Raw genomic sequence first — 12,475 nt, 5'->3', positions numbered from 1 at the left:
AGAAAACTCGAAAAAAGGATAATTTTAGAATGAAGGGGGGGAGCTATATTTATAGAACCCCTTGTCAGTGTGAAAACGCGTCTTCCATCTTTCCACGAAATTGCCAACCCACGTTTAAAATTCATCTGCCCAATTTCTGACTCCCGACATGCATTTAATGCATTCACAATTGCTTGCCGACAGACATATGATTAGAAATTGCATAAAAAGTTTTAGAGAAATAGATCATAAAAATATCGACTTTTTTCCCGAGTTTTTTTTATAAGATTAGAATTTAGATGCAATCGATCAAGAAAATAATTTTATTGACAATAATGCAGCTAATTTGCAATTTGAATTTTTTTATAAACAACATCAGTAAAATAAATTTCAAGAATTTGGATGAAAAGGAAAAAGATCATTGTTATAATTCACTTAAAAAAAGACATTGAATTAAAAATGTCTGGATTCGAAATGAACTGGTTGGATTTTGTAATTTAAAGTTGTTTGTCCAAAATGTACATGTATTTCATGAAATTTTGCAAAGTTTACTTTTTTTTTTTTCTGCCCAGAAAGAAAAGAAAGGGGAAAAAAAGGAATTTCCATGCTTACTGAGCTGAATTGAGCTGATAATTACTGAATCAAAAGCTTCGAAGCGGCCACTCCCAGATTGCCAACATGTTTCCCGCAGCGAAGCCGCTCCTTTGGACACGTCGTTTCGTGTGCTCCATCATCGTATTAATGGCGGTTTTGGCCGTCTTTCTAAACCGTGCCGCTTCTTCTTCGGCCAAGTCACCATCTTCGCCGCCCCCTCCCGATTCTGCTGTCCATTCGGTATTTCCTACTTATATATATATACACATATATATATATATAGATATATGTTATCGGTCAATCGATGTAATATCTTTTCCGTAACTTGTGATTTCTGTAATTTTTGGGAAACCCATTTTGATTTTAGATTTTAATCTTTTATATATTCTAGTCTTATTAGACAAGCTAGAAGAGTTGAGCTTGTGTTCTAGGAGAAGTACTCGTGATCTTGCTTGAAAAAGAGGAAAGGCTTGATCTTGGGTAAATGTTTTGAAATGTCGGTGTTACATTCAAGTCTAGTACACAAGCATTTTCAAAACAAAACAAAAATCTAGTACACTAGTTGTGATACTCCATTAAATGCTGAAACCATATCTCATTGGGCTTAGCAATTAAAAAAACTTCTAATCATTGGAACTAACTACACTACGTCAGAATGGAAAAACTTAAACCAAAGAAATCAATAAAAAGCTAGTAACCTTAAACCAAATAGCTATAATAATTAAGAGGCAGGGGCATTTGTTGCTGCTCCTTTATCAAGTGCAGACTTTGATTGCCAAGATGTCCTGAACTAGAAAGGGAAATAACATTTTTCAGAGACTCGAATTGAGAAGGCATTGGAATGGGGTTTACATGGTGATAGTTCAGTTCCTTGTTGATTAACTTCTCGTCAGTTCTTGAATTGAGATTGTAGTGTCACGACCTTTGATAACATCAGCAATAGGCTTGTACTTGTCATCAAGACCATAGAGTATTTCTCAATGAGATCTTCGTGATATGTTGCTTTCACAGAGCTGCAAGTCCGGCTCGAGTTTTAAAAAAACTGTGTACTGTCGGAAATTGTATGGTGCCTTTTGTTGCTTGTTTTCTTAGTTGCTTTATCTGCTTGATGTACCACGTTACTGGAAAGCGTAAGTAATAGTAAGAACATGCTAAGTATAAAAAATGACTGAGATAGAAACATATTAAAAGCCGAACACTAATCTAGGTAAACTACTCAAGTAGAAAGCTTCATCAATGGTATTAACTTCATGAGCAATGGAAAACTGAAGCCAAAGTGAAAACCAAGTAACAGTAAACTAATTCCTGTACATAATTACTTGAAAGCATAATGTGAGTTCAACTCTCTTGGAGTTCTATGGATTCGATATTTGTGAAAATGCATTGTTTTATAAACATTTGTAAGTTTTTTAACTGCTTTACTGCTGATGGAAAGGAAATCTATTATTGCTCTTGGTTTCTTTTAAACTGAAATTCCGGGTATTATGGATGTAAAGCAGGTTAATATGTATAAAATTTTATGGAAATTGATGTTTGAGAGAATCTGGGGTCATTCCGAAATTGTCTCAAGGTGATTGATGCATGTCTAAATGATAGAATAAATTGTCTTTCACCATTTCCATTCCTTATTCACTTTCTTGGCATTTTTTATCGTATATGATCAGGACAGACGGAAAATTGATTCCAAGAACTCTAGTGCTTGCTTGGGGAAGATGGACTGCAACTCACTAGCTGCTGGGTTCAGATTATTGGATGCAGACTTTTTCAGTGATGCTAAGGTACCTTGGCAAATTAAAGACTCGCCACTATTTATTTTGAGGAACTCACGGGATTGAAATGTGGGATGTGAACTGAGATAGTCGCCATTGACACATGTACTCCCTGCAGATGCTAGAGATCGAAAAGGGTGCCATGGAGTTAAATATTCCAATTATCAGATCCAATCGGAAATTAGTTGCTTCAGCTAATGGGGGATTAGAAAATCCATCTTATTTGGTTTTCAATTCAGGATGGCATCACAATCAGGCACTACTTACCTCTCTACGATTCAATTATCCTTCTCTGTCTGGTGTGGAGCGGCCGAAGAATGATGATGATATTGCTTTTATGAGTGTAAGTTGAATTAGTTGAGAGAATCGTCATAAAAAGATGGTAGTTTTTCCTCTTCTGGCTATTTCAAATGTGATATTTGTTGGGTCAGATTCTTGAATTGGGGCAACTCATAAAGTCTAAACAGATCACATCTGAAGAACTGGCTGCGATCTTTTTGGGTAGATTGAAGAGGTATCACAAATTCTAGAGCAGTAGTGTGCATGGGCTATGGTATTTAGTTCTATTATCTGTTTAAATTAACCATCTATATTACTGCAGGTATGGTCCTGTGCTTGACGCTGTAGTCACTATTACTGAAGAATTAGCATTCAAGCAAGCGAAACATGCTGACAAATTGCTTGCACAAGGCATATATTTAGGTTAACCCTCTGTTTAATTTTTTTTGTTTCAGCTATTTCTAGTTCATGCACACCAAAATTCGAAACGCAGTTGCATGCCTTTAAACTCTTTCTAAATCCTTGTTGCACCCCTGAGGTCGCAGAGCACATTTTGAATTGTAAACCGGAAAAGAAAACAAAGAGAGAGAGAGAGAAAAGAGGAAAATGAAGCTTTCACCCTTCTCTCTTCCTAAAAGACTGTAAAATGGAAAGCTGAAATTAATTTTATTCTTGAACTGAAATCTCAACCTTCAAGATATCAATGTCGATATCTGTGTTTCTTAATGGTTGAAGGTGCCTTGATATGTATATTGTTCAAATATAATTTTCTAGAATTGTAATGGCAAACTGTGGTTGTGACTTGTATATAGGTCCACTCCATGGGATTCCATACGGATTGAAGGATATAATTGCAGTACCCCATTACAGGACGACTTGGGGTTCTAAATCTTTTAAAAATCAAGTTCTTGACATTGAAGCTTGGGTTTATAAAAGGTATTTGAGTGCATGCATAGCCCACGATATTAAGTAAGGTAGTCATTCTGATGTATATGGACGATGAGTGCAGGCTAAAATCTGCTGGTGCTGTTCTTCTTGCAAAGCTTGTGACCGGATCACTAGCATATGATGATATCTGGTTTGGGGGTAGAACAAGAAACCCCTGGAATATAGAGGAGTATTCCACTGGTTCATCTGCTGGACCAGCTGCCTGTACCTCAGCCGGTATGTATTGACCGGAAATCTCTGTTTTGTGTGCTTGCTTGTCCCTGGTAGAATTAATCATGCATGCTTGTGTATATCTCGGGCCTCTCAGCACAATAAATATATATGTGAAGTTATACATGAGTGATAGGCGAAAAAAAAGAATTACTCCTGTTTTGTGCAGGTTTGGTTCCCTTTGCCATTGGTTCAGAAACTGCTGGATCCATTTCTTACCCTGCTGCTCGTTGTGGTGTCACAGCATTGCGCCCAAGTTTTGGAACTGTTGGTCGAACTGGTGTTATGAGCATATCCGAGAGTTTGGTAGCAAACAACTTCATCATCGCTTCTTTTCCATTTTCTATTTTTAATTTTACTGGCGATGAATATTAAAATTCATAATTTATTTAACAGGATAAACTTGGACCTTTCTGTAGAGAGGCAGCTGATTGTGTGATTGTCCTAGACGCTATCCGTGGCAAGGATCCCGATGATCTTTCATCCAGAGACATCCCTCTTGCTGATCCATTTTCAGTTGATATAACCAAGCTAACTGTTGGATACCTTGAAGATGCAGAGATGGATGTGAGTGAACCCAAGACAATCGTGTATTTTGTTTCCATCAACTTTCCATCCGCTAACAACCTGGAACTTCTAACTTTTTTATAAAATCTATAGGTTGTTGAGAAGCTCCAGTCTAAAGGTGTCAGAATGGTTCCGTTCAAACTGAATTACACTATTGACTCTGCTCAAGGAATCTTAAATTTCACGATGGATGTTGATATGCTATCCCACTTCGACGAGTGGCAACGCTCTGGCCAGGATGATGATTATGAAGCTCAAGACCAATGGCCGCTTGAACTTCGCAGGGCCAGAGTTGTGCCTGCTGTAGATTATGTCCAAGTATGCCACCTGAACACTTGAAACAATTTTTCTTTCTTATCCTAGTCCTGGATCCTGAAACAATGAGTTTCTGTTCTCAGGCTCAAAGAGCAAGAGGAAAACTAATACGTGAAGTCAGAGACAGTTTCAAAGTTGATGCATTTATTGGAAACGCGACCGACTGGGAGCGTGTGTGTGTGGGAAACCTCGTAGGCATGCCGGTGATAGTTGTGCCTACAGGATTCAAGGAAATACCCAACGTCCCTTCGAATAAAACTCGAAGGCGGACTACGATAACCACGGGTATTTATGCTCCGCCGGAGCATGATCACATTGTAAGCTTTCTTCATCTCTTAATTTTATTCAGACTGTTATGTTTTTATGATCTTTGCAGAATCCAATATACCCTTGTTAATACATATCTTTGTATACATTCAGGCATTGGCACTGGCAATGGCTTATCAGTCTATAACGGACCACCATAAGCAACGGCCGCCAATCGACGACCTAGGACCAGACGACTCGATTCCGAATCTGCCTACTGTCCCGGTTCCCCCAAGACATCTAGGCCTCCAAGGATTGTGTTGTGCATGATGGCTTGGTGTTCATATTCTTGTTTCTAATGTATGTTATTTGAACTTTATTTTGTATTATCTTAAATATTACATTTAATTTGATTTCTAAAAAATAAATACCAAAGTATTGGATTTGAATAATCCAGTCACTTTATTCGTGCCTTTCACTATTATATAATAATTTATTATTTATAATTACATAAATAAGATATAATAATGTTTTTATAACAGCAATTATGTGACAAATTTTGTAGGTAAAAACTTGTGTGAGACGGTCTCACGGGCCGTATTTTGTGAGACGGATTTTTTATTTGGGTCATCCATGAAAAAATATTATTTTTTATACTAAAAATATTATTTTTTATTGTGAATATTGGTAGGTGATACCCAGGAATGAACCCATCAAGATCCGGTCCAAATTCCCGGCCCATCATTAAGGCCCACAGGTGAATGGCCCATGACAAGCTCAGGTATTCTTCTATAAATACCAGGTTGGAGCGTATGATTATTGGATTCAATATATTATTTTCAGCAGCGCCCTTAGCTGCTCCCTCCATATATCCTCAGTCTCTGACTTGAGCGTCGGAGGGGCTACGCCTGGAGACCCTCCTGGCCCCCTCCTAACGGTCTTATTTGTGATTTCAGGCCCAGGATAATTTTGAAGCCCGTGTCTGGATTAGTGACGCTTGCGTGGATCGGACCCTAAATTTCCCGTGAGTATCACTTGGCGCCGTCTGTGGGAATATCTGAGTTGAGACGTAGAGATGGTAGGGAGGCGAGGGAGTAGAAAAGAGTTAACTCAGCGTCATCGCGTCCTCAGAGGGGACCCGAACAGTCTCATGCTGAGGCGAGGCAGGAACAACCCCATCAGGAGACAAGAACTGAACAACCTCGTCAAGAGACCAGGGTCGAGCAACCCCGTCCTAATGAAAATGTGGGGAACTTGACCCTGGAGCAGTTGGGTCAATTTATCACTCGGACAGTGGATGAGGCTATGAAGAGGAACCAAGAAGCTGTGTTCATTGAAGAGCAGGTCACTCGCCAGGAGCGAGAGAAAAATGTTGAGGGCCAGCAGAGTAGAATTGAAGAGACCCAGCCCCTCCCAAGCGAAGGGAATGCAGAGATTGGAGAGATGTGGAAGGAAATACGGATGTTGAGACAACAGGTGGGAAGTAGAGCGCCGACCCCCAAGAAAGGAAGTCCTTTTTCGCTTGCCATTCTGAAAGAAGTACTTCCCCCGAGTTTCCGACAACCGAATGTTGGAGAATATGATGGACATACCGACCCCGAAGAGCATTTGGGGAGATTTGAGAATGCGGCTCTGTTGCACCAATATTCAGATGGAGTTAGGTGTAGGGTTTTTCTGGGCACGTTAGTGAGGTCAGCCCAGCAGTGGTTTAACACTTTGCAGCCCAACTCTATACGTTCTTTTGAGGACTTCTCAGCTGCCTTCTTGCACCGATTTGCTAGCAGCAAGAGGCACTAGAAAAATTATTTGAGCATGTTCGTGATGAAGCAGCAAGAGAATGAAACTTTACGAGAATTTGTCCAGCGTTTCAACAGTGCAGCGCTGGAAATACCAGCGGCTACTCCTGACATCATGATAAGTGCCTTCACACAAGGATTGAGGGGAGGGGAGTTTTTCAAGTCGCTGGTCAAGAAGCCCCCGTCAAGCTTTGATGAACTGTTGGCTCGAGCTGAGAAATATGTAAACTTGGAAGATGCCCAACGGTATAGAAGGATGGAGAACCGGCACGGAGGAAGTAGAGTTGAGGGAGTGGAGAAAGGAGGAAGGAAGAGGGGTGCGGGGGAGAGAGAGGAAGACAGAACTAGAAGTAGAGGACAATTCTCATCACCTGTTCCCCTGGATAGGAGTCGTGACGAGGTGATGGAGGTGAGGGAGCCCGCGAGGAGGTGGGAGAAGTCACGAAGGGTTGAGTGCAGTGCTAGATTTCCTTCGCGGGACAGACGAGAAGGATCTGCATCCGGGAGTCGACCGAGGTCTCACCCGTCCCCTAGACGTGGTCAAGGCCCTCCATGGATAAATCAGGGGGTTGGGGAGCAGAGAGGGGAAGGTCGAGGTCAAGATGTCCTTCAGGAGCCCGTCGAACCGAGGAGGGGAACGAATGAGGATAATCACCCTACGAGAGGAATGATTCATATGATCTCGGGCGGTGCTACCGATGGAGGCTATGGGCGAGCTCGGAAAACACATGGAAGAAAATTGGAGAACTTTGAGATATATAGTGGTGCAGACTTACCACAAGACCCCGTCATCAGCTTTGGGCCGGAAGACCTCCGAGGCGTTGTGACTCCACATAACGATGCCTTGGTGGTGACGGCCACCATTGCCAATTATGATGTGGCAAGAATATTTATTGATAATGGAAGCTCCGTGAACGTCTTGTTCAAGAGCACGTTGGATCAAATGAAGGTGGAAGAATTTGAGTTTGAGCCGGTCTCCACCCCACTGTATGGGTTTGCAGGACATGCCATCCCGCCGCTGGGTCAGATTACTCTTCCCCTATCTTTGGGACGTGACTCTCGGCGGGTGACAAAGATGGTAACATTTACCGTAGTGAATACTCCCTCATCGTATAATGGAATCCTGGGGCAGCCAGCCTTAAAGGATTTTAGAGTCGTAGCTTCCACTTATCATCAGAAGCTTAAGTTTCCTGTGGGAAAGGGAGTTGGAGTCTTGTGCGGGGACCAAAAAATCCCGCGTCGTTGTTATGAAAGAATCGTGAAGGAAGAAGAAAAGAGAGGTCGCGAGCATTCTTATGGAAGCTTGAGCTCAGTCTTACAGTTGTAGAGTCATTCGCAGAAGCTTCTAAGTGGGTAAATTTGTTCTGTGGAGATACAAGAGGAGCAGAGAAGAAAGTTGGAGAATGCGCTGGTTAATGCTCTAAAGAGGTCCAGGAGCACTTATCATCTTAGAGAATATTAATCTTGACGTGAGTTTTGCTGTATTTTGTTTCTGAATTTATCTTATGTTATCAGTTGAAAGTTAATAAAGCCAAGTTCTTATATTAAGTTCGTGGATGTTGTTGTATTGTGAGGATGAAACGAATTAAATTTTCCTGCTAAGGCATCGCCTAGCAGAGGAGCAGAGTGTAGGAGAAGAATTTTATTTTCTTGCTAAGGCATCGCCTAGCAAGGAGTAGAGTCGGGGATGAGAAAAATTTTATTTTCCTGTTAAGGCATCGCCTAGGAGAGGAGTTAGGGGGTGAGGGTGGAGAATCTTTATTTTCCTGCTAAGTTTATCGCCTAGCAGAGGAGAGAGTTGGGGAAAAGAAAAATTTTATTTTCCTGCTAAGGCCCGGCTTAGCAGAGAAGTTAGAGGGTGGATGTGTTGATTTTATTTTCCTGCTAAGGCATCGCCTAGCAGAGGAGTTAGAGAGTGGGCGCGTTGAATTTTATTCTCCTGCTAAGGCATCGCCTAGCAGAGGAGTTAGAGGATGGCAGTGTTGATTTTATTTTCCTGCTAAGGATCGGCTTAGCTGGCTTAGCAGAGGAGTTAGAGGGTGGAGGTGTTGATTTTATTTTCCTGCTAAGGCCCGGCTTAGCTGGCTTAGCAGAGGAGTTAGATGGTGTAGGTGTTGATTTTATTTTCCTGCTAAGGCCCCGCTTAGCAGAGGAGTTATGAGATGATGAGGTGAGAGTTTGATTTTTCCTGCTAAGGCCCGGCTTAGCAGATGAGTTAGAGGGTGGAGGTGTTGATTTAATTTTCCTGCTAAGGCATTGCCTAGCAGAGGAGTTAGAGAGTGGGCGCGTTGAATTTTATTTTCCTGCTAAGGTGTCGCCTAGCAGAGGAGTTAGGGGGTGAGCGGAGTTGGGGATGAGGAGAAATTTTATTTTCCTGCTAAGTTTATCGCCTAGCAGAGGAGAGAGTTGGGGAAAAGAAAAATTTTATTTTCCTGCTAAGGCCCGGCTTAGCAGAGGAGTTAGAGGGTGGAGGTGTTGATTTTATTTTCCTGCTAAGGCATCGCCTAGCAGAGGAGTTAGAGAGTGGGCGCGTTGAATTTTATTCTCCTGCTAAGGCATCGCCTAGCAGAGGAGTTAGAGGATGGCGGTGTTGATTTTATTTTCCTGCTAAGGCCCGGCTTAGCTGGCTTAGCAGAGGAGTTAGAGGGTGGAGGTGTTGATTTTATTTTCCTGCTAAGGCCCGGCTTAGCTGGCTTAGCAGAGGAGTTAGATGGTGTAGGTGTTGATTTTATTTTCCTGCTAAGGCCCCGTTTAGCAGAGGAGTTATGAGATGATGAGGTGAGAGTTTGATTTTTCCTGCTAAGGCCCGGCTTAGCAGATGAGTTAGAGGGTGAAGGTGTTGATTTAATTTTCCTGCTAAGGCATCGCCTAGCAGAGGAGTTAGAGAGTGGGCGCGTTGAATTTTATTTTCCTGCTAAGGCATCGCCTAACTGAGGAGTTAGAGGATGGAGGTATTGATTTTATTTTCCTGCTAAGGTATCACCTAGCAGAGGAGTTAGATGGAGGAGTTGAATTTTATTTTCCTGCTAGAGCCCGACCTAGCAGAGGAGTTAGAGGGTGGAGGTGTTGAATTTAAATTTTCCTGCTAAGGTATCACCTAGCAGAGGAGTTAGATGGAGGAGTTGAATTTTATTTTCCTGCTAAGACCTGACTTAGCAGAGGAGTTAGAGGGTGTAGGTGTTGATTTTATTTTCCTGCTAAGGCCCCGCTTAGCAGAGGAGTTATGAGATGATGAGGTGAGAGTTTGATTTTTCCTGCTAAGGCCCGGCTTAGCAGATGAGTTAGAGGGTGGAGGTGTTGATTTAATTTTCCTGCTAAGGCATCGCCTAGCAGAGGAGTTAGAGAGTGGGCGTGTTGAATTTTTATTTTCCTGCTAAGGCATCACCTAGCAGAGGAGCAGAGTTTGGGAGGAGAAAAATGTTATTTTCCTGCTAAGGCATCGCCTAGCAGAGGAGAAGAGTGGATGAGGAGAATTAAATTTATTTTTCCTGCTAAAGTGTCACCTAGCAGAGGAGTTAGAGGGTGGAGATGTTGAGTTTTTATTTTCCTGCTAAGGCATCGCCTAACAGATGAGCAAAGTTTGGGAAGAGAAAAATTTATTTGGTTAGTCGATAACAAAAGATGTTCACGGGGAGCAGAGTTTACGGGGATCGACCGCGAGCCTGTGGCGCGAGGGCAAGCTAGTGGCGGGCAGGCAGGCTCTCGGCGAGCTGGCGTGGCGTGGCGGGGGCGAGCAGGCGCTCGGACGAGCCGGAGTGGCGGGCGAGCTGCCAGGCGCGGGCGAGCTGGCGTGTGGCGCTCGGGCGCGCGGCGAGCAGACGCTTGGCGGGCAAGGGTTAGAGCGGCAGGCGAGGGGCTAGGGGCGAGCTGGTGCTCGGGCGAGCTGGAGTGGCGGGCGAGCTGCGGGGTGCGGGCGAGCTGGCGTGGCGTGGCATGGCGTGGCGCTGGCGAGCAGGCGCTAGGGTGAAGGCATGGCTGAGGGCTTGAGGGCGAGCCTGTGGCACGCGGGCGAGCCGACGCCCAGGCGAGCAGGCGAGCGTGGTGCGCGAGGGGGCGAGTGCTTCGGCAGGGCGCCGGACGAGCTCGGTGAGGGCGTGGCGCGCGGGAGCTGTGCGGCCGCGCGGGGCAAGGGCGCCGGGCGAGCGCGCGAGGGGGCGAGGCGCGCAAGGGCGGACGCACGCTGTTGGGGCTGGCGTGCAGGCGGCGAGGTGATGATGAAGCGGTGCTAGGATTGATATTTGATTTGTTTCCAACTTTTTGGAGACTGGCGGAGGGCTGGAAGAAAATGCACAACTCACGTGTTGTAAACCGAGAACAACGCAATCAATCGAACTTTGAACCTACGATTCAGTTCGACTCGGGAGGGGGAGACCGGTGATATCCAGGAATGAACCCATCAAGATCCAGCCCAAATTCCCGGCCCATCATTAAGGCCCACAGGTGAATGGCCCATGACAAGCCCAGGTATTCTTCTATAAATACCAGGTTGGAGCGTATGATTATTGGATTCAATATATTATTTTCAGCAGCGCCCTTAGCTGCTCCCTCCATATATCCTCAGTCTCTGACTTGAGCGTCGGAGGGGCTACGCCGGGACACCCTCCTGGCCCCCTCCTAACGGTCTTATTTGTGATTTCAGGCCCAGGATAATTTTGAAGCCCGTGTCTGGATTAGTGACGCTTGCGTGGATCGGACCCTAAATTTCCCGTGAGTATCAGTAGGGTTGATCCGTCTCACAGATAAAGATTCGTGAGACTGTCTTACAAGATATCTAATCAATTTTGTAACTGAAATGTACATTTACCGCATAAATCTTGAAAATTTTTCGATAAAATATTTATTTCTCATTTTTCAAAAGTAATGTCTACATATTTATAGCAATTGATGTTATTCTAATGATTAGATTTCCCTTAAAAAACTAAAAAGACTGAAAGCTAGGGGGAAAGTATCTCTTCCGATTTAGGCTAAAATCTAATCTCCTTTTTCACATTCAACTGCTTGCTTTTTCTAAAATCAGTATATTTCCATTAATTCACATTTCCAACTGCCACCCTAAACAATAAAGTATTTTTATTATTATATTTAGAATAACTAATTTTTAGTATATTAGTCAAATTGTTTACAATTTCAAAAATATCATTTAATCATCCAACTCCATACATTTTATTTTCTCTTCTATCTTTTTAGTTTTAAAAAATTGAATGGCAGCGCATTGAGTTCATGTTAGCATAAATATAATATCAAAGTTCTAAACAGTGTGAAGTGCCCTGAAGCGCCGATGTCGAAATTAGCACAAACTTAAGTGTGAAAAAATATTTTTTATTTTTAATGTAATTGCAGTTATCTCAAACCAATAAAGAGATAAAATAATACATAAATATGATAAATTTAAGTTGATGCATTAGTTTTCATATTTATAAAATCATAAAAATCTTAAAATTGCAATCTTTATTTGTTTTTGCAACTAAATCATATTAAAAAATGCTAAATATTTGTCAAATCATTATCAGACATGCTTAATTATAATTAAAATTAAAAAAATAAAAATCTAAATTATAAACCTAATTTATTATTTTAAAATAAAAATACATACCTTTAAAATAAAAAATTTTAAAAATAAATAGATGTCATTAATTATGCTTAAACACACTTAATTAAATGTTTTAATTACGCTTAATTCGGTCAAACTATAGTTTAATCATTTTTTTCCGCTTTTCTCCGAAGCGGAGTGTTTTTGTCGAGTTTCAAGCTTCCGCTTAATCGGGTTTTTTA

At 42.3% G+C, this 12,475-nt stretch overlaps 1 protein-coding gene across 11 annotated transcripts; it reads left to right on the top strand.

Moving 5' to 3' along the window:
* Positions 1 to 485: 485 nt before the first annotated feature.
* Positions 486 to 5,616, top strand: LOC142520989 (uncharacterized). 11 transcript variants are annotated; one of them, XM_075624156.1, is made up of 14 exons: positions 486 to 813; positions 2,070 to 2,143; positions 2,243 to 2,351; positions 2,461 to 2,685; positions 2,774 to 2,856; positions 2,944 to 3,044; positions 3,434 to 3,557; positions 3,631 to 3,785; positions 3,949 to 4,085; positions 4,176 to 4,346; positions 4,440 to 4,664; positions 4,745 to 4,978; positions 5,082 to 5,267; positions 5,599 to 5,616. In XM_075624156.1, exons 1-13 carry the CDS (start codon positions 658 to 660, stop codon positions 5,235 to 5,237), a joined length of 1,950 nt encoding a protein of 649 aa, XP_075480271.1. In that variant the 5' UTR covers positions 486 to 657; the 3' UTR covers positions 5,238 to 5,267; positions 5,599 to 5,616. The 11 variants fall into 11 exon arrangements, with proteins under 11 accessions (XP_075480271.1, XP_075480274.1, XP_075480273.1 ...); XM_075624159.1 differs by lacking the exon at positions 5,599 to 5,616 and having other exon boundaries at positions 486 to 804; positions 2,073 to 2,143; positions 5,082 to 5,318; XM_075624158.1 differs by lacking the exon at positions 5,599 to 5,616 and having other exon boundaries at positions 486 to 804; positions 5,082 to 5,318.
* Positions 5,617 to 12,475: the final 6,859 nt, after the last annotated feature.

This window comes from Primulina tabacum, chromosome 12, assembly GCF_025594145.1.
Source record: "Primulina tabacum isolate GXHZ01 chromosome 12, ASM2559414v2, whole genome shotgun sequence".
Taxonomy (NCBI): domain Eukaryota; kingdom Viridiplantae; phylum Streptophyta; class Magnoliopsida; order Lamiales; family Gesneriaceae; genus Primulina; species Primulina tabacum.
The sequence above is the reverse complement of the archived record's forward strand: the minus strand, read 5'-3'. Positions and strand labels throughout refer to the sequence as shown.